At 43.0% G+C, this 25,333-nt stretch overlaps 2 protein-coding genes across 2 annotated transcripts in view; one reads left to right on the top strand and one right to left on the bottom strand.

The window, feature by feature from the left end:
* Nucleotides 1–23,626, top strand: part of LOC310792248 (uncharacterized protein) — a gene marked incomplete at its 5' end in the record, with an annotated part of 31,178 nt that extends 7,552 nt beyond the window's left edge. Inside the window, 2 exons of the mRNA XM_083653973.1 lie at nucleotides 16,114–16,227; nucleotides 23,451–23,626. Coding sequence (XP_083510099.1) covers nucleotides 16,114–16,227; nucleotides 23,451–23,573 — 237 coding nt within the window. The 3' untranslated portion in view covers nucleotides 23,574–23,626. The remainder of the gene's footprint in view (nucleotides 1–16,113; nucleotides 16,228–23,450) is intronic.
* Nucleotides 1–25,333, bottom strand: part of LOC310792249 (uncharacterized protein) — a gene marked incomplete at its 3' end in the record, with an annotated part of 330,076 nt that overhangs the window by 48,780 nt on the left and 255,963 nt on the right. The gene's annotated exons all lie outside the window — the stretch shown is intronic.

Below are 25,333 nucleotides of genomic sequence, written 5' to 3'. Positions count from 1 at the left end.
GGCCCACCCAATTTGATCCAGGCCCACCTATAATTCAATTTCTGCATACGCCCCTGCTGTAATTAGGCGATTCGTTCATATAGACTACATACACATGTAAAAATATTTGTTTCTTTACTAGGTTAGGGATGTGTGATCATTTAATTCTAGCCTATTTCAATAGCCTATATGAGAAATTGTCCACTCTGTTTAAGCTATTGACTGTGGTCACGCCATCCGCGCTGTGGAGAAGCTGGTCTTGCATGCGTGCAATTGCACGGAAAGAGGTTACTGTACTGGCCGGCACGGGAGCGTACCTATGTTCCCCGGGTCCTATGTTCCCCGGGTCCTATGTTCCCCGTTTTTCACTAACCTCTCCCAGCCCCCACGCCAAACCTAACCTCCCCCAGACCCTAACCCAAAACCTAACCTCTCCCACCCCCACGCCTAAACCTAAGGTCGGCATTGCGGCTTCTATGTTCCCCGGTCCCACAAAAACGGGGAACATAGGACCCGGGGAACATAGGACCCGGGGAACATAGGGATGACCCCGCCGGCACAACTTTCTCAAAAGTAATCTATTGTTATATACACCTAACACCCCAGGGCCGCTGGAAGTCATTTTAAGCAGGGGGTGCTGGGAGGAAGGGACTCTCATTTCTCTCATCTCAAAAAACAGATTTGACGTTTTTTTTTTACATTTTTTTGCCATATTTAGAGGAATATCTCATTTTAAATTAACATTAGGATACTGTTGTGATGTAATTATTCAGTATTTTCTCCTTTTCTCACTCATTCAGAGCAAAGAGGGAGATATATAGCAAAAAAAAACAAAAAAAAAAACTAACCAACCTTGTACCACTAACCTAAACTTGTACCACTGTTCCTTCAGAAGTTGTAGTTGTCATAGACTGTGCTCCATAGTTGATTGCTCTATTGCTGACAAAAAATGTGTTATTGTAAGTCGCTTTGGATAAAAGCGTCTGCCAAATGACGTAATGTAATGTAATGTAATGATGATAATGCTCTATATCTCCCTATTTGCTCTGAATACACCAGTTAACATGACACAGACTTAACATGATAGACATAATATCAGCAAACTTAATGACTAGACTAATTATTCTGATCTAAATGGCATATATCAAGAAACATTGACTCCTCTCTTTGCTGTATAGTGGGAGGTGCATTTTTGAGTAGGCTATTAAAATAGCATGTCAAGTTCACATTTCTTTATTGCCAGATTAAACAATTCGTATTGGTTGAATTTTTTTTTCTTTTTTTTTTTTTTTTTAAATCTAGGGGGTGCTGCAGCACCTGTAGCACCCCTACTTCCCGCGGCCCTGCACAGACCTGTATGGTCGGGAAATATGTAGGCTAATAAAACTATGACAAACAAATTCTCATTTTTAAATCAAGGTGTGATTTTTTTCCCGGTTCCCCGGGTCCTATGTTCTATGTTTTTAGCGCTAAGACTATTAGGTGGTCTTAAAATTGCGTCCACGCAAGGGATTTTTTCCTAACACTACGCGGAAGCGCCTGGTTTGGCATGGGCGACGGCCAAACCTGTGTTTACGCTTGGAACCTGGTGATGGTATCAAATGTGCAAAAATGACATTTGCGGGAGGGAGACGATAACATAAGAAGCGCACAAAGGCCATTATTTTGCACGGACACGCTTGGGCCACGCCTACACCTGTGTCTGCGCTTTAGGCAAAACAGGATGGTGGAAGTAGACGATAGCGTAAGACGCAGGGAAAATGGCATAAGAGGGACGCAAACTGCTGCACAAACGATGGCAGAGTGGAGGAGAGTAGAGGAGAGGGTAAACCAGATTAAACTTTGCATCGTGCACAGGATAGTAAATAATGTAGTGTCAACGTACCTCTTAAATTATTTTAGAAAAGCCAGGGATGTGCACGGCCACGCCACGAGGGGGAGCTCCACCGACTTTGGTCCAGTCAGGTGTAAAAGGTGTGTATGTCCTCTAGTGATGCGCGGGTCACCCAGAACCCGCCGGGTCCCGCGGGCTGGGCCGCCCCGCAGGCGGGCTGGGTTGGCAAATTAGCTCAGAACGTGACAAAGCAACATTATTAAATAATTTAGAGCAATGAAACACGCAGAGTAATTAACCTTAAAGACGTTAACTCTCTCACATGTAGGTACACACAATCAGACAGACTCCTGCTGCACTCTCTATAGCCTACATGGAGTAAAGAAACGCTTCAATGAGGTAGCCTATATGCTCTCAAAACAAAAATTTTGGAAGGATTATTCGCTGTAATTATTATTTGAAGTGTCCATATAATGCCACCGCAGATTTTCTGTTGTGGACTCGACTGTGATCTATTTGTCAACTTTACTGCAACGTGAGTAGGCTGTGAACAATTGAGTGCGCATGAGGTAATTAAAAGAAATCAGACAGCGAGTCTGGCCGTATCTGCAAGCCGTGTGCGCACCTGCTGCACTACTACGTTTAGTAGCCTACTATGCAACATGGCCAATTGAGAGCGCATGAGGTAATTAAAAGAAATCAGACAGCGAGTCTAGCCGTATCTGTAAGCCGTGTGCCGTGTGCGCACCTGCTGCACTACTACGTTTAGCCTACTACTGCAACATGGCCAATTGAGAGCGCATGAGGTAATTAACTCATTCACCGCCAGTTTAGGACTGCCAATATTTAGCACAGGCCAAAGATTTTCATAATTGTTGGTCATCTTTCAAGACCCACAGTAAATTATCTATTAGCACCAGAGTGATTTGCAATACCTCAAAATGAAGATGTACGTCTCTGGGTTCACCAGGAAAAAAAAAGTGAGCTTTTAGCATGTTCTGTACTCTACTTATAGCCATTTATATACCCTGTTTTCCCCCAAAAGTTCTCCCTGAGAAAATAAACAGGAGAAAAGGCAATTTTTGTAAAAGGGCACAATCTCAGGAAGAACTCACTCTCAATTCTTTTATTTTGAACTGTATTGACATCAGACATGTAAATATTATTCGTTAGGACACAAATGACAAAAAAAAATATATATATATATATATATATACACATGAAGTGCTTTTTTTTTTACATTCAACAATACAGTTTACTCGGTGTGAGTGTGCAGACAGACAGACAGACAGACAGACACACCGACAGACAGACAGACAGACAGACAGACAGACACACACACACACACACACACACACACACACACACACACACACACACACACACACACACACACGATCCCCGATCCCCCTTTTAGATTTCTAACCCCACATAGGATAAGCAATAACCACGCCCTGTGGCGCTGGGATTGGCCAGGAGCAACACTGGAGGGCACGCAGCCCAGCGATTTCATGAACTGAATAGCTCTTGAGAAAGGACAGCGGGCTGCTGTGAATGCCGCTTCTGCCTTGTGCCTTGCTGTTGTGTGTTTATTTTGCACCCGTCCTCGTCCATGTCTCCCTGTCATATCCTCCCTGCTGCTATCTGATCGTTCCCGTTTTCCCCTCGGCTATTCAACACGTCCTCACCGCCCTCGCAAACTGATCGATCATTTCCTCATTCCTCCGATGATCAAACACATCTCTTGATTACTTTCTCCCGGCTGGCACAGAGGAAGGCGACTCCAGCTCGTGCAGCGCGCCGAGGCGCGTTTCAATGGCGTTTCTCCTGTCTGCACAAGGAAGCGTTACCAGTTTTCTGCTTTTCCTCTTGCTCAATTTCAAAACAACAGCTGCGGTATGTGTTTGTTCACGTGTTGTCTTAGATGCTAGGGACCTGATACCATGTGACAGGCTGGGGAAGTGTTTAAACTACGCCCTGCAGTAATAAAAACAAAAACACGTCAAACACGTCATTGGCGGGGAGGGCTATTTCTGATAACACGTCAAAGACGTCATTGGCGGTGAATGAGTTAAAAGAAATGGGGAAGAATAAGAACTGTTTCTGTAGCCTGCCTAGTGCCTACCTCTACCTGCTACCTCCATTTGAAACACTGCGCGGTCACGCCATCCGCACTTTGGGGAAGCGTAGTCGGTGGCGCTATCTGAAGACCATGGATTAATTGAAGAAAGACCGTCATGAAAGCAGCAGCGCAACTCATCCAGAGCAGGCCTAGGCTACAACTGTTGTCGCGCAGGGCAGCATGTGAGTGTCTGTGTGTGTGTGTGTGTGTGTGTGTGAGAGAGAGAGGGGGGGAGAGAGACAGAGTTATTAGCTGTTTTGCACACCTTGGAAGCTCTGCTGTGCTCCTCCTGCGTCCGGAGACATATTACATTAAATTGGCCATTGCGGGCTGCTGGGTTGGGCTGGGTTCAGAATTTTCAGATATTTTAACGGGGCGGGCGGGGCGGGCTGGCTCCAATGACGGGTTGGGTTGGGGCGGGCCTTAAAAAAACCTGACCCGCGCATCACTAATGTCCTCCTATTAGGATAGGGATTTGTGCTGATATGTGGGCATATGTAAGGTTTAATGTTGTTAACTGGCAATTACGTGATGCATCTCAGGTAGGGATGTCCAATATTATCGGCCTACCGATATTATCGGCCGATATTAGCATAAAAAATCGATATCGGAAAATATCGGTTGGGGTTAAGGGCCTTGCTCAAGGGCACCTCAGTGGTGGTAATGAGGGATGGGCAAGCGCTGCCTTTTCACTTTCCCCACCCAGAGTTATCCTGCCGGTCCCGGGGATTGAACCGACGACCTTCTGGTCACAAGCTCGCTTCTCTAACACTTACAACTTTAACACAACATGCATATTATATATTAAATATATCGGTTGATATCGGTATCGGAAATTAAGAGTTGGACATTATCGGATATCGGATATCGGTAAAAAAGCCAATATCGAACATCCCTAATCTCAGGCGATGTTGAGGACTAACGCACAATTAATGTAACGAGTAGTGTAACTAATTACTTGATCCAAGGAGTAATTAAGTAAAGTAAGTCATTACTGGTTTTTAAAGTAATGTGTAATGTGTAATATATTACATTTTTGAGTAACGACCCCCAACACTGAACAAAGTACAGTTCTTTGCATGACAGCTAGCTGGCTGGGATCCAGCTGGGAGTGCCAGTTCAAGGTGTCTGCCACTGTATGGTGATGCAACTTCTTCCTCATGGTGGTCTTCCTTGGTGACAGGTGGTCAGAGCATTCACATTGTTGGGAAACTTCAAAATATTCAGTAGGTATCTCAGGGTCACAAGTGTTTAGCCCCTCAGCCTGTAGGCTATGCATCGCCTGAGGGGGGCCAAGAGCAAATTATTCTTTGCCTACAGAAGGGTTCCAAATGCGAGCTCTCGTCAACACAACCATCTTGAGCTGGTCTAAGCTGCCATGGCTCCATCTCCCTAGTGGCTTCCTTCAGTTGTTTTTGGTTCCAAGCCGACCTTCTGTAAGCAATGTTGCTGGGGAACAGCAGGAGCCAACTTCAATGGAGAATAAGGTTGTGTGCCATCCTTTGACAAGAGCCTCATCATCAATCAAATTTTAGAAAATGTGAAATCCTTTAAAATGTGCATAATATAAACTGTTTATAGTGTGTAGAGCTAATGCAGGACAGATGTACGGTACATGCAAGATGTAGGACTGTTTTCATGGCTCCCACTCTATTTGAGGTGTCCTGTCATGTCTTGTCACCTTGCTAAACTTCACATTGTTTGTTGCAGATTCCCACCAATAAGAACTCTGCTCCAGCCTCCAAATCCAATCCAGACTCCACCTACCAGAGCCTCAATCCAGCCACCATGGATCAGGACCAGTCATACTCTCCTCTCAAAAAGGTGAGGTAAACATCAGAGATGATTTGCTCCAAGCAGAAACTGCAGGAGTTACTGAAGATACAGATGCAGCCACCTTGAATTCGCTGCTGATCCCTAACAGGTCCTTGGCAGATTAAACACAGATAACACAAAAACTTAACTTAACTTAAACTTAACTTAACTCAACTCACTAGCGTAGCCAGACTTGGCTCATTGGGTGTGCCACAGAAAGCCAGGGTATGCCAGGGGGCGGACCAATTTTTTTTTGGCCTTTTCAAACCAGATTTAGAGGAATATTAAGATAGGACCATATGACCATAACCATCAATGTTTGCTCCTTTTTGCACTCATTATTAGCAGGTAGAAGCAGTCAATTAAATTGTATTTTTTGGCAACATGTAAAACCACTTTGGTATCTCAAAAAAGTCTCACCTACTTTTTAAAATGAGTGTTCTAGTCGGGAAAGAACGCAAGTTTGGTTGGCATGCAGGTTCGTCTACTGCAGAGAGATCTGTAGCGTTCTCAGTGTCCTCTGACTGCTGCTGCACAAACCATCAGTGTGTTTTTGGCTGCGATAACGTAATTGTTTCGGCTGCATCATCTTCATCATCGTCTGTCTCTCCACTGTCCACTACCAAGCGTTCACACCCAAAGTGCTTTTTTCAGTCAGAACGCTATGAAAATCATGTTGAGAGCGCTTCCATTGTGCACAAAACACACCACACGGAGTATTTTTTTGTGCTCCGTTTGTTTTTCCCCTGTAGTCGCGTGCAGTACGGATCAGAACACGACGACCACACGGCCGGTAGCCAGCTACTTTTGTCTGTTTGATGTTGTTCACTGTCCACATGAAAGCCAGATTATTGCTAATTCTGGCAGCAACAGAGATTGAAAATCCCTCGGGAGGAGAAAAGGTACAGTAGGAAGAGTGAAAAAGACGATCAGGGTGCTTTTCCTCAATGTTCAACTTTTTCAGCTTAAAAAGTAAACGTCCACAGCGCTCCTCCAAAAACAACAGACGCCACCAGCGCTGAAACGCCAGGTGCGTTCATTAAAAGAGGAGCACGTCTAGCGCGTCCTTACATAGAGAATGAATTGCGGAAAGACGGCAGCTCCAAAAATGCTATTGGTCTGAATGGCCGGCAGGCTGTGCATGACAGCTGATGTGTTTTGCAGACAAACAAACACAACTTAATTTTTCCCCCTTTCTGTTTGGGTGTGCCAGCTGCCTGTGTGGGTGGCATTTGCACACCCAGGCGCACCCGTAGCTACGCGCATGACTCAACTAATCCTAAATTTAACCAAGTCAACCTCTTACAGTCGAGCTGAACCCAAAAATGACTTTTATTTTCTTTTAGTTCAAATACCTGGGTGCACCTATTCAATAATGTATGCAAAAAAAATCACAAAAGTCTTAATTTCTTTAGTTTTTCACACTTTTTCACATCAAAAGTTCATTTTCCAAGATTTCATTGATAACAGTAATGTACAGTTTGCTGACGTCACCTAGTACTATCAAATTTCTACCCCATTTCAACCAATCATATCACGACATGCAGCTGTCAATCACATCTTCATTTCAGGATAATTTTCTCTTCCAAAAGAAAGAGAAAATGGCGCCTAGTGCCTGTCATCTGGCAGAATTCCTATCCCATAAACTAACTACTAACTTGGCCAATTGTTAGAAACATGAACAAAAACCAAAAACTATAATCTCTAAGAATGCAAAGAAATGTAACTGGCTCGTTACAACACGCATTCCAGGAATATTATTTACATTTATAACGATAATGGCGCGCGCCTCCGAGCCTGACAGCCTCCCTGGCTGTCAGGGGTCGTGTCTCGGAGTTTCCAGGCGGGCGGGCAGCACCCATGCATCGGATTGTCCGCTCGCTCCGCACGAAGCAGCCTGGCTGCCTGGTACTCCGCGGATCCCACTCGCGTAGCACCACAACACGCTGTCTCCCACCCGATTTAGGGGTGGAACACGTCAGGATTGGCCAATGCCAAAGCCAGTCCTCAGAATTGTCAAATCAAATCATCGACACCGTATAGGTATATGGTCCGCCTCTCAATTTGTTTTCAGTCTGAAACGGACTCAGATGCACGTGACGAACGGGTTCACCTCGACTTTAATAAACAATATAGATATATATTTATTTTTTTCTAAAGCAATGTCCCTCATGGTGTAACAAAGTACAGTTCTTTGCATGGCAGCCGGCTGGCAGCTGGCTGGGATCTGGCTGCCAGCGCCAATTCAAGGTGGACTGTATGGTGATGCAAGTTCTTCCTCATAGTGGTTTTCCTTGGTGAAGGGTGGTCAGAGCATCCACATTGTTGGGAACCTTCTGTATCTTCAGCAGGTATCTCAGGGTCACAAGTGTTTGGCCCCTCAGCCTGTAGGCTACACCTCACAAGAGGGGGGCCAAGAGCAAATTAGCCTCCGTCTGCAGATGGGTTCCAACTGCGAGCTCTCAACAACACAACCATCTTGAGCTGGTCTAAGCTGCCATGCCTCCATCTCCCTAGTGGCTTCCTTCAGTTGTTTTTGGTTCCAAGCCGACCTTCTGTAAGAAATGTTGCTGGGAAACGGCAGGAGCCAACTTCAATGGAGAATAGGTTGCATGCCATCCTTTGACAACAGCCTCATCATCAATCAAATTTGGGAAAACGCAAAATCCTTTAAAATTTGCATGATATAAACTGTTTATAGTGTGTAGAGCTAATGCAGGACAGATGTATGGTACATGCAAGATGTAGGACTGTTTCCATGGTTACCACTGTATTTGAGGTGTGCTGTCATGTCTTGTCACCTTGCTAAACTTCACATTGTTTGTTGCAGATTCCCCACAATAAGAAGTCTGCTCCAGCCTCCACATCCAATCCAGACTCCACCTACCAGAGCCTCAATCCAGCCACCATGGATCAGGACCAGTCATACTCTCCTCTCAAAAAGGTGAGGTAAACATCAGAGATGATTTGCTCTAAGCAGAAACTGCAGGAGCTACTGAAGATACAGATGCAACCACCTTGAATTGGCGGCTGATCCCTGACAGGTCGTTGGCAGATTAAACTAAGATAACACAAAAACTTAACTTAATATACTTAAACTTAACTTACATGTAACTCAACTAATCATAACTTTAACCAATTCAACCTCTTAATAAACAATATAGATATTCGTATTTTTTTTCTAAAGCAATGTCCCTCATGGTGTAACAAAATACAGTTCTTTGCATGGCAGCTGGCTGGGATCTGGCTGCAAGCGCCAATTCAAGGTGGACTATATGGTGATGGAAGTTCTTCCTTGGTGAAGGGTGGTCAGAGCATCCACATTGTTGGGAACCTTCTGCATCTTCAGCAGGTATCTCAGAGTCACAAGCGTTTGGCCCCTCAGCCTCTAGGCTAGGGGGTCTGCCAAGAGCAAATTAGCCTTTGTCTGCAGAAGGGTTCCAGCTGCGAGCTCTCGTCAACACAACCAACTTGCGCTCGTCTAAGCTGCCATGGCTCCATCCCCGTAGTGGCTTCCTTCAGTTGTTTTTGGTTCCAAGCCGACCTTCTGTAAGAAATGTTGTTGGAAAACAGCAGCAGCCGACTTCAATGGAGAATAGGTTGCATGCCATCCTTTGACAAGAGCCTCATCATCAATAACATTTCGGAAAACGCAAAATCCTTTAACATTTGCATAATATAAACCAGGGGTTCTCAACCTTTTTGGCTCGTGACCAGATTTTGACATCACAAAAATCTAGGGACTCTATAGACATTCAAATTCGGTACACTGTCGATCAGTGACATCGTCAGTGATGTATGCTTCTTTTTCCCTCAGAATTCATGACTTTAATCTGAGAATTCTGACTTTAATCTCAAAATTCTCATTTTATTTTCAGAATTCCGCCTTTATAGTCCGAATCCTGATTTAAAGTTATAATCTCAAACATTTTCATTAAAATAAGTCACCATCTGATATTGACACTGTTTGGATCTCACCTGCAATTACCACTCATTGCATAGGTGTCACCCAAGAGAACAAACAGAAATAAATTTTAGAGATTATCACTTTCACTTTAAACTCAGAACTAAAATAAAACACGTAAGTGACCCTAATCATCTTCGCTAGTTTTAAATTGTGTGGTGTAAAAAAAAATAAGGTTTTGTTTTTGTTTTTTGGAAATTTCAGGTGACCCTATTTGAAAAAATCACAGAAATGTGATAAGTGTTGAAAACGTAAGGATGATAAGCAGAGAGTACAAGAAAGAATTATATAAAGCTCGGAGGGCATATAGGAAGAAATTTAGTGGGGAACTGATGAATATGAAATCCAAAAATCCAAAGCTTTACTGGAAGATGTTGAATGGTTGTGGTAAAGATAAAACCTGTCCAATTTTGCCTCAAGATCTTTATGAACACTTTAAAGGGTTGTCTGACTGGGACGTTCCAATGAATGAGTTACCCCATGTTGATAGTAGTAATGAATATCTTGACAGTAGTGGTTTAAATGTTAGCTTTACCGAGGAAGAAATTAAGGCGGTTGTTCAAAAACTAAAATCGGGGAAAGCTGCAGGAATAGACAGAGTTCTGAATGAGTATATTAAAAGTACGCTACACATTTTCATGCCGTCATATGTTTCCCTGTTTAACAAGATTTTGGAATCTGGTGTCATCCCTGAAGACTGGGTAACCGGTTTAATTGTGCCAATCTATAAGAGGAAAGGTGACACGAGTGATTGTAATAATTATAGAGGCATCACACTTTTGAGTTGCCTGGGGAAACTTTTCACAAATGTATTGAACGCAAGGCTATGTACGTTCTGTGAGGATAATGCTATTCTGGGAGAAACTCAGGCTGGGTTTAGAAAGAGTTATTCCACCGTAGATCACATCTTTCTATTGAAACACATCGTCGATCTTTTTTGTTTTAAAAAGAAAAGCTTGTTTTGTTCCTTTATTGATTATAGTAAAGCGTTTGATACAGTCTGGAGGGATGCACTCTGGTATAAACTGTTAAAAACGGGTATCAATGGTAAATTCTTGGATGTGGTAATGAATATGTACAAAAACATCAAATCATGTGTTTTTGTAAATGGTGTTAAATCAGAATTTTTTGTAAGCCTAGCAGGAGTTAGACAGGGTGAAAACCTTTCTCCATTACTGTTTGCATTATTTATTAATGACTTAGAGGATTATCTACTACAGAACGGCTGTCAGCCCATCAACCTTGATGATACAGCGATAGATAGTTATATGCAGCTTATGGTATTGATGTACGCGGATGACACAATTATTATGTCCACAACAAAAGAAGGGTTACAGAAAGCAATAGACCATATGTGTGAATTTTGTCAGAAATGGAAATTAAAGGTTAACAGTGATAAAACTAAAGTCACAGTTTTTGGTTCTGGAAAAACTGACAGGACAAATTTAAGTTTAATTGTGATGGGGAGAACCTGGAAATTGTTAATTGTTTTAAGTATCTTGGTGTCATTATGAACTATAATGGATCATTTAAGATCGCCATTGAGGAGCTGCATAAGCAAGCCTCTCGTGCTATGTTTGCCCTTTTTTCTAAATGCAGAAAATATGATTTACCAGTAGATATCACACTGGACCTTTTTGATAAGTTGGTTTTACCAGTTATGTTGTATTCGTGTGAAGCTTGGGGGTTTGAAAAAATTGATATATTGGAAAAGCTACACCTCAGATTTCTCAAGTACATTTTGAAAGTTAAAATGACAACGTGTAACAATATGGTCTATGGGGAGCTGGGGAGATACCCACTCTGTGTCACTGTCAAGAAAAGAATGATTAGTTACTGGGCAAGGTTGATTGATGGCAAGGAGAACAAACTTAGCCGTATTATGTACAACTGCCTGCTTGACTTGCACAACTCTGGCGTCTATGCCTCGCCGTGGGTTGTGCGTGTCAAACAGATTTTGGATGACTGTGGCTTGTCTTACCTCTGGCTTACACAGCAGTGCAATAACATTGATTGGTTGAAGTTAACTGTTGAGCAAAGTCTTAAGGACCAGTTTATGCAGAAATGGCAAAGTGAGCTCAAAAGTATGACGTCATGTGATTTGTACGTAGAATTCAAAAAAGAACTTAAACTGGAAAATTATCTGCTGTATGTAAACCAGAGGCATAGACATGCAATTTGTAACTTCAGGGTTAATAACACCAGAATCCCCAAGGTTGTTGGCAGATATAAAGGACTGCATAGAAGTATGAGGATCTGTAATCTCTGTAGTGACAACTGTGTGGGAGACGAGTATCATGTTTTGTTTGAATGCAAGAATGTAATTATTTTGAATTTCAGACAGTTATATTTACCCAGATATTATTTAACTCGTCCATCTATGTTTAAACTGATTTTGCTACTACAATCAGACAGACAAAAAGTCATGTGTAAATTAGGTGCCTTTTTGAAGAATGTCCTGCCTTTGTTCAAATGACATAATACACTAGCCATGCCGTGTGCCATTGTATATTGTTTTTGTATGTTTTGTTTGTGCTCCATACCATGTGATCATGGTCAATGAGTCACATTAAATAAATAAATGAAATGAAATGAAAATGAATTTCAGGCAACCCCACCAAGGGTCGCAGCCCTAAAGTTGGGAACCACTGATATAAACAGTTTATAGTGTGTAGAGTTAATGCAGGACAGATGTACGGTACATGCAAGATGTAGGACTGTGTTCATGGCTCCCACTCTATTTGAGGTGTCCTGTCGTGTCTTGTCACCTTGCTAAACTTCACATTGTTTGTTGCAGATTCCCCACAATAAGAAGTCTGCTCCAGCCTCCAAATCCAATCCAGACTCCACCTACCAGAGCCTCAATCCAGCCACCATGGATCAGGACCAGTCATACTCTCCTCTCAAAAAGGTGAGGTAAACATCAGAGATTATTTGCTCCAAGCAGAAGCTGCAGGAGCTACTGAAGATACAGATGCAGCCACCTTGAATTGGCGGCTTATCCCTGACAGGTCCTTTGCAGATTAAACAAAGATAACATAAAAACTTAACTTAATATACTTAACTCAACTAATCATAACTTGTTCTTTGCATGGCAACCGGTTGGCAGCTGGCTGGGATCTGGCTGCAAGCGTTGATTCAAGGTGGACTGTATGGTGATGCAAGTTCTTCCTCATGGTGGTCTTCCTTGGTGAAGGGTGGTCAGAGCATTCACATTGTTGGGAACCTTCTGCATCTTCAGCAGGTATCTCAGAGTCACAAGCATTTGGCCTGTAGGCTACACCTAGCCCGAGGGGGGCTGCCAAGAGCAAATTAGCCTCCGTCTGCAGATGGGTTCCAACTGCGAGCTCTCATCAACACAACCATCTTAACACATTCACTGCCAGCTGTTTTTTTTTTACTGTAGGTAGCTTCTGCCAGAGGGTTTTTTTGAGGATTCTGGCTCATCTTTCAAGAGCCGAGGATTCTTTTCTGCTAAGATTTTGTGAACACAAAATATCTCAAAAGAACTGATAGAATGTGTGCTTTCTCTGTCTAAAAGAGTTAGTTTGTAGAGTTAGTAGTTATGTAGATATTAGCCGTTGAGTACAGCATGGTTTCAGCGTCTGAGACTGAAAGCTGAGATAATCGCAGTTTTGTGAAATTCAATCAAACAGGCAGAACAGTCACTTTAACCATTTATTTTTGGCATCAGTGAGACATCAGACATCTAAACAATATAGTTCTGAACCCCCTCTCCTTCAAACTCCTCCCTCCGTGGGCGTGTCTCTGGTGGCTTTCAGCAGCGTTTGTCACAAGCGAGTTTCTTCTGCTGCTGCTGCTGCTGCGGCGAGTTTGAGCAGCCTCCCTCCCTGGCGGCCCCCTCGTCGGCGAGTCTGGATGGGGCTGCTCGTTTCTTTGGTTTTCGGTTGAGAGCTTTGATGAAGCTTTGTGCGATTCTAGGCTTTATGCTGCGTGTTTCAAAGTGTGTTTTGCACCCAGTCTATTTTTGGAACCCCCCACCGTTGTGCGCCCGTGTGCACCAGCGCGAAAGCGTTTTCGCCTACAGTATGAGAATGAGGCTCGTTCGTTTTCGGTTGTGAGCTCAGCTGGAATGAAGCTGCTTGCGATTCCTTTCTGCTGGTGTTTCAAAGGTGTTTCAAAGTGTGTTGCACCCATAATCTATTATGCAAATTTGCAATCCCCCACCGCCAGCTCCCAAGCGCGAAAGCGAAAGCGTTTTCGCCAATCCATTTTCATGAGAATGGCTTCCTCACACTGCTTTTTGCTTGGCTTCCTCTAGTCTGGAGAGCACTGTCGCCACTTAGTGGGTCGGTGGAATGGGTTGTACACGTTCGGTGGCTCCAATATTTATATAAGAGATGTAAAAGGGTTAGATCAACGTCCCACCGTCAATTTTTTTTTTTTTTTTTTTTGACGTATCAACTCGTCATTGGCAGTCAACCGTTGGATTTTTTTTGACGTATCAACTCGTCAATGGCAGTGAACGTGTTAAGATGGTCTAAGCTGCCATGGCTCCATCTCCCTAGTGGCTTCCTTCAGTTGTTTTTGGTTCCAAGCCGACCTTCTGTAAGCAATGTTGCTGGAAAACAGCAGCAGCCGACTTCAATGGAGAATAGGTTGCATGCCATCCTTTGACAAGAGCCTCATCATCAATAACATTTCGGAAAACGCAAAATCCTTTAACATTTGCATAATATAAACCAGGGGTTCTCAACCTTTTTTGGCTCGTGACCAGATTTTGACATCACAAAAATCTAGGGACTCTATAGACATTCAAATTCGGTACACCGTCGATCAGTGACATCGTCAGTGATGTATGCTTCTTTTTCCCTCAGAATTCATGACTTTAATCTGAGATATCTGACTTTAATCTCAAAATTCTGATTTTATTTTCAGAATTCCGCCTTTATAGTCCGAATCCTGATTTAAAGTTATAATCTCAAACATTTTCATTAAAATAAGTCACCATCTGATATTGACACTGTTTGGATCTCACCTGCAATTACCACTCATTGCCATAGGTGTCACCCAAGAGAACAAAAATAAATAAATCTTAGAGATTATCACTTTCACTTTAAACTCAGAACTAAAATAAAACACGTAAGTGACCCTAATCATCTTCGCTAGTTTTAAATTGTGTGGTGTAAAAAAAAATAAGGTTTTGTTTTTGTTTTTTGGAAATTTCAGGTGACCCTATTTGAATTTCAGGCGACCCCACCAAGGGTCGCAGCCCTAAAGTTGGGAACCACTGATATAAACTGTTTATAGTGTGTAGAGTTAATGCAGGACAGATGTACGGTACATGCAAGATGTAGGACTGTTTGTTTCCATGGCTCCCACTCTATTTGAGGTGTCCTGTCATGTTTTGTCACCTTGCTAAACTTCACATTGTTTGTTGTAGATTCCCCACAATAAGAAGTCTGCTCCAGCCTCCAAATCCAATCCAGACTCCACCTACCAGAGCCTCAATCCAGCCACCATGGATCAGGACCAGTCATACTCTCCTCTCAAAAAGGTGAGGTAAACATCAGAGATTATTTGCTCCAAGCAGAAGCTGCAGGAGCTACTGAAGATACAGATGCAGCCACCTTGAATTGGCAGCTTATCCCCGACAGGTCCTTTGCAGATTAAACAAAGATAACATAAAAACTTAATTTAATATACTTAACTCAACTAATCATAACTTTAACCAATTCAACCTCTTAATAAACAATATAGATATTCTTATTTTTTCTAAAGCAATGTCCCTCATGGTGTAACAAAGTACAGTTCTTTGCATGGCAACCGGTTGGCAGCTGGCTGGGATCTGGCTGCAAGCGCTGATTCAAGGTGGACTGTATGGTGATGCAAGTTCTTCCTCATGGTGGTCTTCCTTGGTGAAGGGTGGTCAGAGCATTCACATTGTTGGGAACCTTCTGCATCTTCAGCAGGTATCTCAGAGTCACAAGCATTTGGCCTGTAGGCTACACCTAGCCTGAGGGGGGCTGCCAAGAGCAAATTAGCCTCCGTCTGCAGATGGGTTCCAACTGCGAGCTCTCATCAACACAACCATCTTAAGCTGGTCTAAGCTGCCATGGCTCCATCTCCCTAGTGGCTTCCTTCAGTTGTTTCTGGTTCCAAGCCGACCTTCTGTAAGCAATGTTGCTGGGAAATGGCAGGAGCCAACTTCAATGGAGAATTAGATTGTGTGCCATCCTTTGACGAGAGCCTCATCATCAATCAAATTTGGGAAAACACAAAATCCTTTAAAATTTCCATGATATAAAATGTTTATAGTGTGTAGAGTTAATGCAGGACAGATGTATGGTACATGCAAGATGTAGGATTGTTTCCATGGCTCCCACTCTATTTAAGGTGTGTTGTCATGTATTGTCACCTTCACATTGTTTGTTGCAGATTCCCACCAATAGGAACTCTGCTCCAGCCTCCAAATCCAATCCAGACTCCACCTACCAGAGCCTCAATCCAGCCACCATGGATCAGGACCAGTCATACTCTACTCTCAAAAAGGTGAGGTAAACATCAGAGAGTATTTACTCTAAGCAGAAACTGCAGGAGCTACTGAAGATAGCTGATGCAGACACCTTGAATTGGCAGCTTATCCCTGACAGGTCCTTTGCAGATTAAACAAAGATAACATAAAAACTGAACTTAATATACTTAAACTTAACTTAACTCAACTAATCATAACTTTAACCAATTCAACCTCTTAACACATTCACTGCCAGCCGTTTTTCAATACTGTAGTTAGCTTCTGCCAGAGGGTTTTTTTGAGGATTCTGGCTCATTTTACAAGAGCCGAGGATTCTTTTCTGCTTGGACTTTGTGAACACAAAGTTCACAAAAGTACTAATAGAATGTGTGCTTTCTCTGTCTAAAAGAGTTAGTTTGTAGAGTTAGTAGTTATGTAGATATTAGCCGTTGAGTACAGCATGGTTTCAGAGATTTTCAGAGAGTTTTGAGATAAATGGATTTTTAGAACCACCTGTGATTATGGGTGCCCTTGGGCAAGTCTGTATACTGTATTGTGTTTGTGTTTGTGTGTGTGTGTGTGTGTGTGTGTGTGTGTGTGTGTGTGTCTCCAAACTCCTCCCTCCGTCTGTGCTGCTGCTGCTGGCTCCGCGGCCGCTCTCGGGCGAGTCTGGATTACTGTAAAACGGGCTCGTTCGTTTCTTGGGGTGTCGGCTGAGAGCTTTGATGAAGCTTTTGCGATTCTGGTCTTATTTATGCTCAAAGGTACTCGAGTGTGTGTGTGTGCGCGCGCGTGTGTGTGTGTGTGTGTGTGTGTGTGTGTGTGTGTGTGTGTGTGTGTGTGTGAAATCGAAAGCGTTTTCGCCCAGCCATTTCCTTGAGAATGGCTTTCTCCCGCGGCTGTTTTTGCTCGGCTTTCTCTCTGTCTGGAGAGCACTGTCGCCACTTAGCTGGTCGGTAAAATAGATTATACACATTCTCTTCCTCCAATATTGGTATAGGAGACGTAAAAGGGGTTGATCGATGTCCCACCGTCAAATTTTTTTTTTTTTTTTTTAAGCCGAGATATCTCGTCTTTGGCACTCAACGGTTGGATTCTGTAAGCCGAGATATCTCGTCATTGGCACTCAACGTGTTAATAAACAATATAGATATTCTTATTTTTTCTGAAGCAATGTCCCTCATGGTGTAACAAAGTACAGTTCTTTGCATGGCAGCCGGCTGGGATCTGGCTGCATGCAAGCGCTGATTCAAGGTGGACTGTATGGTGATGCAAGTTCTTCCTCATGGTGCTCTTCCTTGGTGAAGGGTGGACAGAGTATTCACATTGTTGGGAACCTTCTGCATCTTCAGCAGGTATCTCAGGGTCCAACCCATTCTCACTCCGAGCGCGTAGCATATTGACGCTTTGTCACGTCCCTTGTGCGTCGTTTGTTACTAACACGGTACCCTTGAGAAACCCATGAAACGACTTGGGCTTTCCGACTAAACTCCAATGTAAACCCATGGAAGTCATCTTTGACGCTCATGGCAACTGCTCCCCCATTAGTCAACTGCTCCCCCATTAGGGTCTGGGGGGAGGAGCTAACCTCTCCCAGCCCCCACGCCTAAACCTAACCTCCCCCAGACCCTAACCCTAAACCTAACCTCTCCCACCCCCCACGCCTAAACCTATACCTCCCCCAGACCCTAACCCCTCCCACCCCCCATGCCTAAACCTAACCTCCCCCAGACCCTAACCCTAACCTCTCCCACCCCCCACGCCTAAACCTAACCTCCCCCCAGACCCTAATGGGGGAGCAGTTGACTAATGGGGGAGCGGAGCAGTTGCCATGAGCGTCAAAGATGACTTCCATGGGTTTACATTGGAGTTTAGTCGGAAAGCCCAAGTCGTTTCATGTGTCGCTCAAGGGTACTGTGTTAGTAACAAGCAACGCACAAGGGACGGGACAAAGCGTCAATATGCTACGTGCTCGGAGTGAGAACGTGTTGCAGGGTCACAAGCATTTGGTCCCTCAGCCTGTAGGCTACACCTCGCATGAGGGGGGCTGCCAAGAGCAAATTAGCCTTCGCCTGCAGATAATAATAGTAATAAATAATGCATTTTATTTATACCACACTTTTCATTCACAGAGAATCTGAGAGTGCTACAGAGTTAAAAACATAACAACAGATAGTACTACTGATAATAGTTAAAAGGTTAGTGTAACGGCGTTGTGTAGGTGGTACTTGCAGCAACCTATGTTAAGGGCTTACCGGGCTGGATTCGAGGCTGGATTCGAACTGCTGACCTTCGGCTTGCTGGACGGACACGCTAACCACTGCACCAAGAGAGCTAGCTCCCTTCCTAAATAAAAAGGTTTTTAGGCCTGCCTTGAAAGAGCCGAGAGTCTGTGCTGCTCTTAGGTGGTTTGGAAGACTGTTCCAGAGGTGCGGTGCAGCCGAGCAGAAGGCACGGTCGCCCATGGTGCGGATGGGTTCCAACTGCGAGCTCTCATCAACACAACCATCTTAAGCTGGTCTAAGCTGCCATGGTTCCATCTCCCTAGTGCTGTGGTTCTCAAGGTGGGGTCCGGGGACCCTAGGGGTCCTTGAAGGGGTTCCAGGGGGTCCACAGCAAAAAGTGGGATACTTTATTTTCACTATATGGAACACAATGGCAGAATGTATGACTATTTTGGCCATGGGTTGCATACACTTTCTGTAATAAAACATCTAAAAGGCAAAATTGTACCAACTGAGGGTCTGTAGTCTAATCTGTGTCAGTTTAGGGGTCCTTGATGTGAAAAGTTTGAGAACCACTGCCCTAGTGCATGGGTGACCAATTTGGGGCCCGCGTATGGGTTGCCAACTTCTTGAAATGGAAATAAGGAACGGGGGGCAGTCCAGGGGGGCAGTCAGTAGTCGACTTATTAACAATCACATAACTGCAATTGCTTCAACTTCAACCATTTACCCATTCCCTAAGCCTATTTTTCAGCTCACCTGCCGAAAATGACATGCCCGAACTGAATGGAGTATCTCCACAACTATAGGGTATTTTCTGAAAATTATTTTTTATAAAAGCTAGCCAACACCTGTGAGATTGCTGTAGAAGTGTCAGAATCAATTACAAATGTACTGTATCATAAAAATCATCGTAAAATCAGTTAGAACATGGCAAAAAAATAAAAATTCAAGCTCCGCCCCAAAAAAAACACAGTATTTTGGATGAAGCACCTGAAAATCATCGGTTGGCAGCCAAATTCTTCTATGGAGCAGTAGACTAATATCTTATGAGTGCTTGTATCAAAGCAAATCCTTAGAAAGTGAACCAGAGCAATTTTACAGAATCGTCGCTGTTGTTCCAGGACCTCGAATCTCCAAAACAGCAACTTTTCAGGAAGTTAAAAAAACCTGTTTGCTCTTAAAATACTGAACCAAATGTCATCAAAGTTGGCACATGTCTTAATTATAGTTAGTTTCCCGCTGAATGTGTCATTACTTTATTAATATTTTACCTGGATAAGCTCAAATGATGTTGTTTATATTATCAGTCCGACTTGGAAGCACTTTCTCCCGGCCAGTCAAGCGGGAGAGAGTCGCATGCTCATGCACGAGCCCCAAGCTCTGAGCCACGGGGGCGTGCGCAGCAGCAGCAGCAGTGCTCTGAGCCTCTCATGGCTGAGGGGGGGGCTTTCGCATGGGATGAGAACAGTCTGACATAACGTAGCGTTAACGTTACTTTATTCTCGTCAGAAAACACTCCGATTTGCATGTTAAAACAAGTTTGCAGCCTAGGAATAACTGGAAAACATTTGATTGATCTATTAAAGTCAGTGGAAGCCAGGATAAGTCAAAACAATATGAGAAATACACAGCTGCCGTCTGACTTTTCCGGGTTTATTGTCCTGCGTGGCGGGGTACAGACGGAGGTAGGGGACTAATTTCGAGGTTTGACTGACAGATTGAGGGCGAATGGCATTACGAGATTTACTCACAAGCTCGTTTTAATGCTTTTCCATTGGTTGCATTTGATAAAAACCACACAGAGACGTGAAGGGTGACCAATGGCACTGATTTATGACAAAAAGTAAAAAGGTGAAAAAAGGGACATTCGAGGTCCTGGAACGACAGCGACGAGATGATTTACTACATGTAGGTAGGCCCAGGCGGACCTGATCTGGGCACATTTTGGGCATCCTGGGTGCCATTTGACTTTTCTATGGTAAAAGACTGAAATACATTTTTTTCTCCTATTTACATATCACTATAGGTACTCAGTTAATATGCGTTAAGGTTTGAGCGTTATATATGTATTTTTACTGTGTGAAATGCATCAAAAGGGCTTCTTCAAATTGCATGCAAAGCCTGGGGCGATACGCAGAGGGATATCTCGGGACCCCATTGGCCGATTTCGATGATTGACACCTCTATGGAAGTGTCAGAGCCAATAGAATCGACGTGAACTGAAAGAATTTACGTCAGACAGTTTTCCAGGAAATGGCAGGAAATTGACTGAACCCAAAGCTCGTGTATTCTGTGAAGATGACCACTCCATGTAAAACCCTCCATATGGCTTTGTAAACACGATGACTCTAAAAAAAAAACGCTTCAAGATGATGAAGAGGCATTAAGAGTAGCAATTAGTAGCGTGTTTATGAAGTCAAACACAAATTTTGATTGGAAAACAGCAAAGGTAAGACATAACTTGTAGTTTTATCTGTAAAATGTTAAACACTTTTTTGGTGTTCTTTGACAGCCTATAGTGAGTTTTCATCTCTCAGAGATGAGCTATACCTCTTTGGAAAGAGCAGACTCTTGGCTTTCGAAAGCCCTCTCGTTTGGAGAGAAAAGATTCACTCACAAAAACAAATCACCACATAAATGCAGGCATGCACCGTTTTCTTGTTTTTGCTACATGGTGATATTGTTGCTTGGGGTTGGAATTATTTTTAGTTTGAATACAAATGCTTGTCAGAGTTTTGTAGCCACGTTTCTTCCCGACATTTTGGTGTGCTCTGTGTCTCACTCAGTGCTTCCTAAGCTGCTGTAGAGCGTCATTTGTGAGAGATGACAAGTGCTCGGCCTGCCGCCGGGCCCGCTCGGGGGGAAGAGGTTAAGACAAGCAAACCTGAATTTGATCCGTTTTTGCATTTTTGCACGTAGCCTATTCCTAGATTATCATTCAAGAATTGTATTTGGGCGTCACAAACAGAAGTTTCTTATTCTTAATAGGCTAAAACAGCTGTATTAAAAAAACAAAAACAATAAACATAGTGCAAACGGTATTTTGATATAGCCTACCGGTAATGGAACTTCGCATCTACTCATTACATTTTCTTTTAACAGTGCAAACAACAACGTTACACATTCTTTTGAATAGAACAAACCTGTTATTATGAAAGTTTAAATCATTAGTGCAAAAACATTTTAGATTTCAGATTAAATCTTCTGAACACAACAAAATGGCATGTTACTATAGATACAATGTATAGCTTAATGTGCTGTCATCAGAGTTTAGTTGAATCTAGCAATGCTGACAGTGCTTCTCATTGGTCGTGACTCACAACAATCAATGAGAAGCGCATTCTAGGGTAGTTGGACGTAATGACACCACACAGGCTGAGGGGCAGAGCAGCTGCAGCGGCTATGGAGTTTCTCGCTCAATACAATAGCCCGTCACTCTTCCCAGCAAGCACGGATGGACCCGGACGAATCGAGAAAGCCCAATCAGGGCCAGCTCAAGTCATATCATGACGAGTCAGATCTGGCCCAGATTATCACTGTATCACTATCCAACTAATTTCACTCACCACTGAAATATCCATGAGGATAACTAAATGGTTGCAATCAATCACATATTTCTCAGCCTGGGCTATTTATTTATCCAAAATCCGAGTGATCAGCACTTGCATGTGGACAATCTGCGCTGATTAACAAACTGTTTATTCGTGGAGGTGGGACTACGAGGAGATGAATTGAGGGGAATCCTGCAATTGTCTGCAATGTGTTTCGGGGTTCTTCTTACACAGATTGTAGACGGTTACACTGTGATGTCCGATCCAAGACTTGACGCCAACGTTTTAAATATAAAACAAGTTTCTGCCATAATCCTACATAGGCTATATTCGTGTATCATAGCCTAACAGGAGCACTGGGTAAACAAACGTTATAGGGTGACACTTGTACATTTTGAGGGAATTCCTCAATGATTCTTCGAGATTAAGGTTTGAATTAAATTAGCTTTCATTTTTATTAAAACTGTCCCGACTCCATGGATGTATAGGCATGGATGTATACCGGTATAAAAAGAACAAGGGGTCCATGTTTTGAAACGGTAGGCTCCAACGGTACTCCAACATACAGCATATATTTTCAGCGAACAGTCAGCGTAGTGGTAGGATAGCCGTACCGTAAGTTGTAGATCATGAGTTCAAATCCCACATAGGCTGGTATGTTTTGAAAATGTAGCATAAATTGTTAATCTGGACATAATTATAGCTTTATGTATAAAGTTGCTGAATATACACTGTGTACATAGCAGAATAACTGAACATGCCCATTCATGGTAACGGTCATATTTCAACGTCAGCTTGACGTTCCCGCGTAGACGTCTAAATCATCCCCAAATCACCCTGTGATCCGGCCTAGTCCTGAACATCACTGAAACACGTCATCACAACGTTATCATGACGTAATTTTGCTTGCTGGGTTTGCACTGCATTGTTTCTCCAATACGGGACAAAGCGTGTCCCGTATCAGTTCAATACGGAACACGTCTTTTTGTTTACAAATACGGGACAATTCCGTATTTTAAGAGACGGTTGGCAACCCGCCAACTTTGGCCCTCCCCACGTTTCTTTTGGCCCACCATGGATTTGAAAAAATAAATAGAAATCTGCGGCTGATATTACTGTCTTTTAGAGGCTCTAGCGAGCTCATTTTTAAAGCTAGCGTGATGATCCTCATACCAAATGAAACTCGAAGAGCCATTGAATCAATTGGGACCAACCATGTCAACCTAAAGTCCGGAAGGGGGCTAAATAACGCTCAAAATTTTGGCAAAATTTTGGCGAGGGAAAAATTTGGATGGGTATTTTCCAAAGGGGTCCCTTGACCTCTCACCTCAGGATATCTGAATGAGAATGGATTCTAGGATTACGCACCTTGAGTTGCACGCACTTTCTGTCAGAAAGGTGTCTTTGCCTTTGAAAATATAGTATTTAAGGTTGTGTTGTCATGTCTTGTCACCTTGCTAAACTTCACATTGTTTGTTGCAGATTCCCACCAATAAGAAGTCTGCTCCAGCCTCCAAATCCAATCCAGACTCCACCTACCAGAGCCTCAATCCAGCCACCATGGATCAGGACCAGTCATACTCTACTGTCAGACAGAACAGATAGTATGGGTGGGAATCACTAGAGGCCCCATGATACAATACTATCACAATACTTAAAGAGTGTGGTGCAGGTTTAAAAAAAAAAATTGCATTTACATTTTGGGCTCAAGATTCCCATGAAAATATCCCCAAAAAACAAAAATTTAAGGTGAAAAGGTGGCATTCTATGCACATGCTCAATAAAAAGCTATCTTGGCATATAACACTTAGGACATCACGCAGCCAGCCTGACTGGTAGGTGAGTGTGAATGGGCAGCTGCGGTTCAACAGTACTGCTGTTTAGTTACTGTTGTACACTGTACATCCCATTCAGACTCACCCAGCAGCCAGGGTGGGTGAGTGATGTCAGAAGTGCCCATGAAGATGCCATATGCCGAGATGGCTTTTTATTGAGCGTGTGTCAGCTGCTTTACAAAAACAAGTCTAGATGCAGCTACTGTATGTGTGGGGCATAAAGAGGATCCTATTGCTACATACCAGTCCCACATATTAATGCAATGTGGTCTCCAACCTGCACCATGCTCTTTAAGTCATGATACAATATTACTGCCATTTTGAAAATACTGTATTGTGATATATTGTAATTTATATCCCCAAAGGAAAAAAACATCAACATCTGTTTTATCTAATGAGATAAGGTTTCCAGTCTGTTCATCTCACAGTCAGGCATGTCAGGCATTTGTATTGCAGCAAACTGGGATTGTCAAGCAGATAGACTGACCAACACTGTCATAAAGAAAACTGTCAGAAATGTTGCATGCACCTGACAATGTATAAGATATCACGATACTTGGCATTCCTGCGATACGATATATTGCCACACAAAATACTATGATATAATGCTGTATCGATCCCACAACCCCTACTAGATAGTGGTGGAGTGCTGAGATGATAGTTTGTATTTGATATAACAACAAGTTTATTTCTATTTGTATAAAATGCTCTATTTCCTGTTGAAACAAGATTGGGTCCGGTCATAACATGGGGAGGGGTCATTCAAAAGTGCCAACCAATGCCAGATCAGTAATGAGGGAAAGGGCATTTTTTGTGTGTGTATATATATATATATATATATATATATATATATATATATATATATATATATATATATATATATAATGATATATATATAATAATATATATAATGATTTTAAACAAAAGCACAAACAATACAGACAACACACAATCTATCTACATAGATAGATAGGGTTCCCAGCGACGCACCTGTTAAGTCTGAAGTCAATCGGACAAATGATTCTAGAGATAAACCGCTTTTTGTGTTGCCAGTAGGTGGTGCTATGTCAAATTGCACAAAATTCGGTACTGCACTACGCCGAGTTCACCAGGAGCACACTCCCCAAGTTTGAAGTCAATAGGATGAACGGTTCTCAAGATAAACCGCTTTTTGTGTTGCCAGTAGCTGGCGCGATGCCGAATTGCCCTGAATTCAGCTCTCTGCACTCCGTTGGGTCCCTCTAAGCGCACTCTCCGAGTTTGAAGTCAATCGGGTGAACGGTTCTCAAAATAAACCACTTTTTGTGTTGCCAGTAGGTGGCAATGTGCCGAATTGCAAAACATTCTGCACTGCACTGTGTTGAGTTCCCATCAGCGCTGGGATTTGAAGTCGATCGGACGAATTGAACGAAAACAGTGCACTACACTCCGTCAGGTCCCCCTTAGTGCACTCCCAAAGTTTGAAGTCGATCCGACCAACGGTTCTCGAGATACGCGAAGGACAGACAGAGAGACAGACACTCCTGTCAT

The sequence above is a fragment of the Poromitra crassiceps genome (assembly GCF_964638095.1).
Source record: "Poromitra crassiceps genome assembly, chromosome: 17".
In the NCBI taxonomy this organism is placed as follows: Eukaryota; Metazoa; Chordata; class Actinopteri; order Beryciformes; family Melamphaidae; genus Poromitra; species Poromitra crassiceps.
This window is presented reverse-complemented; position numbering and strand designations above follow the sequence as displayed.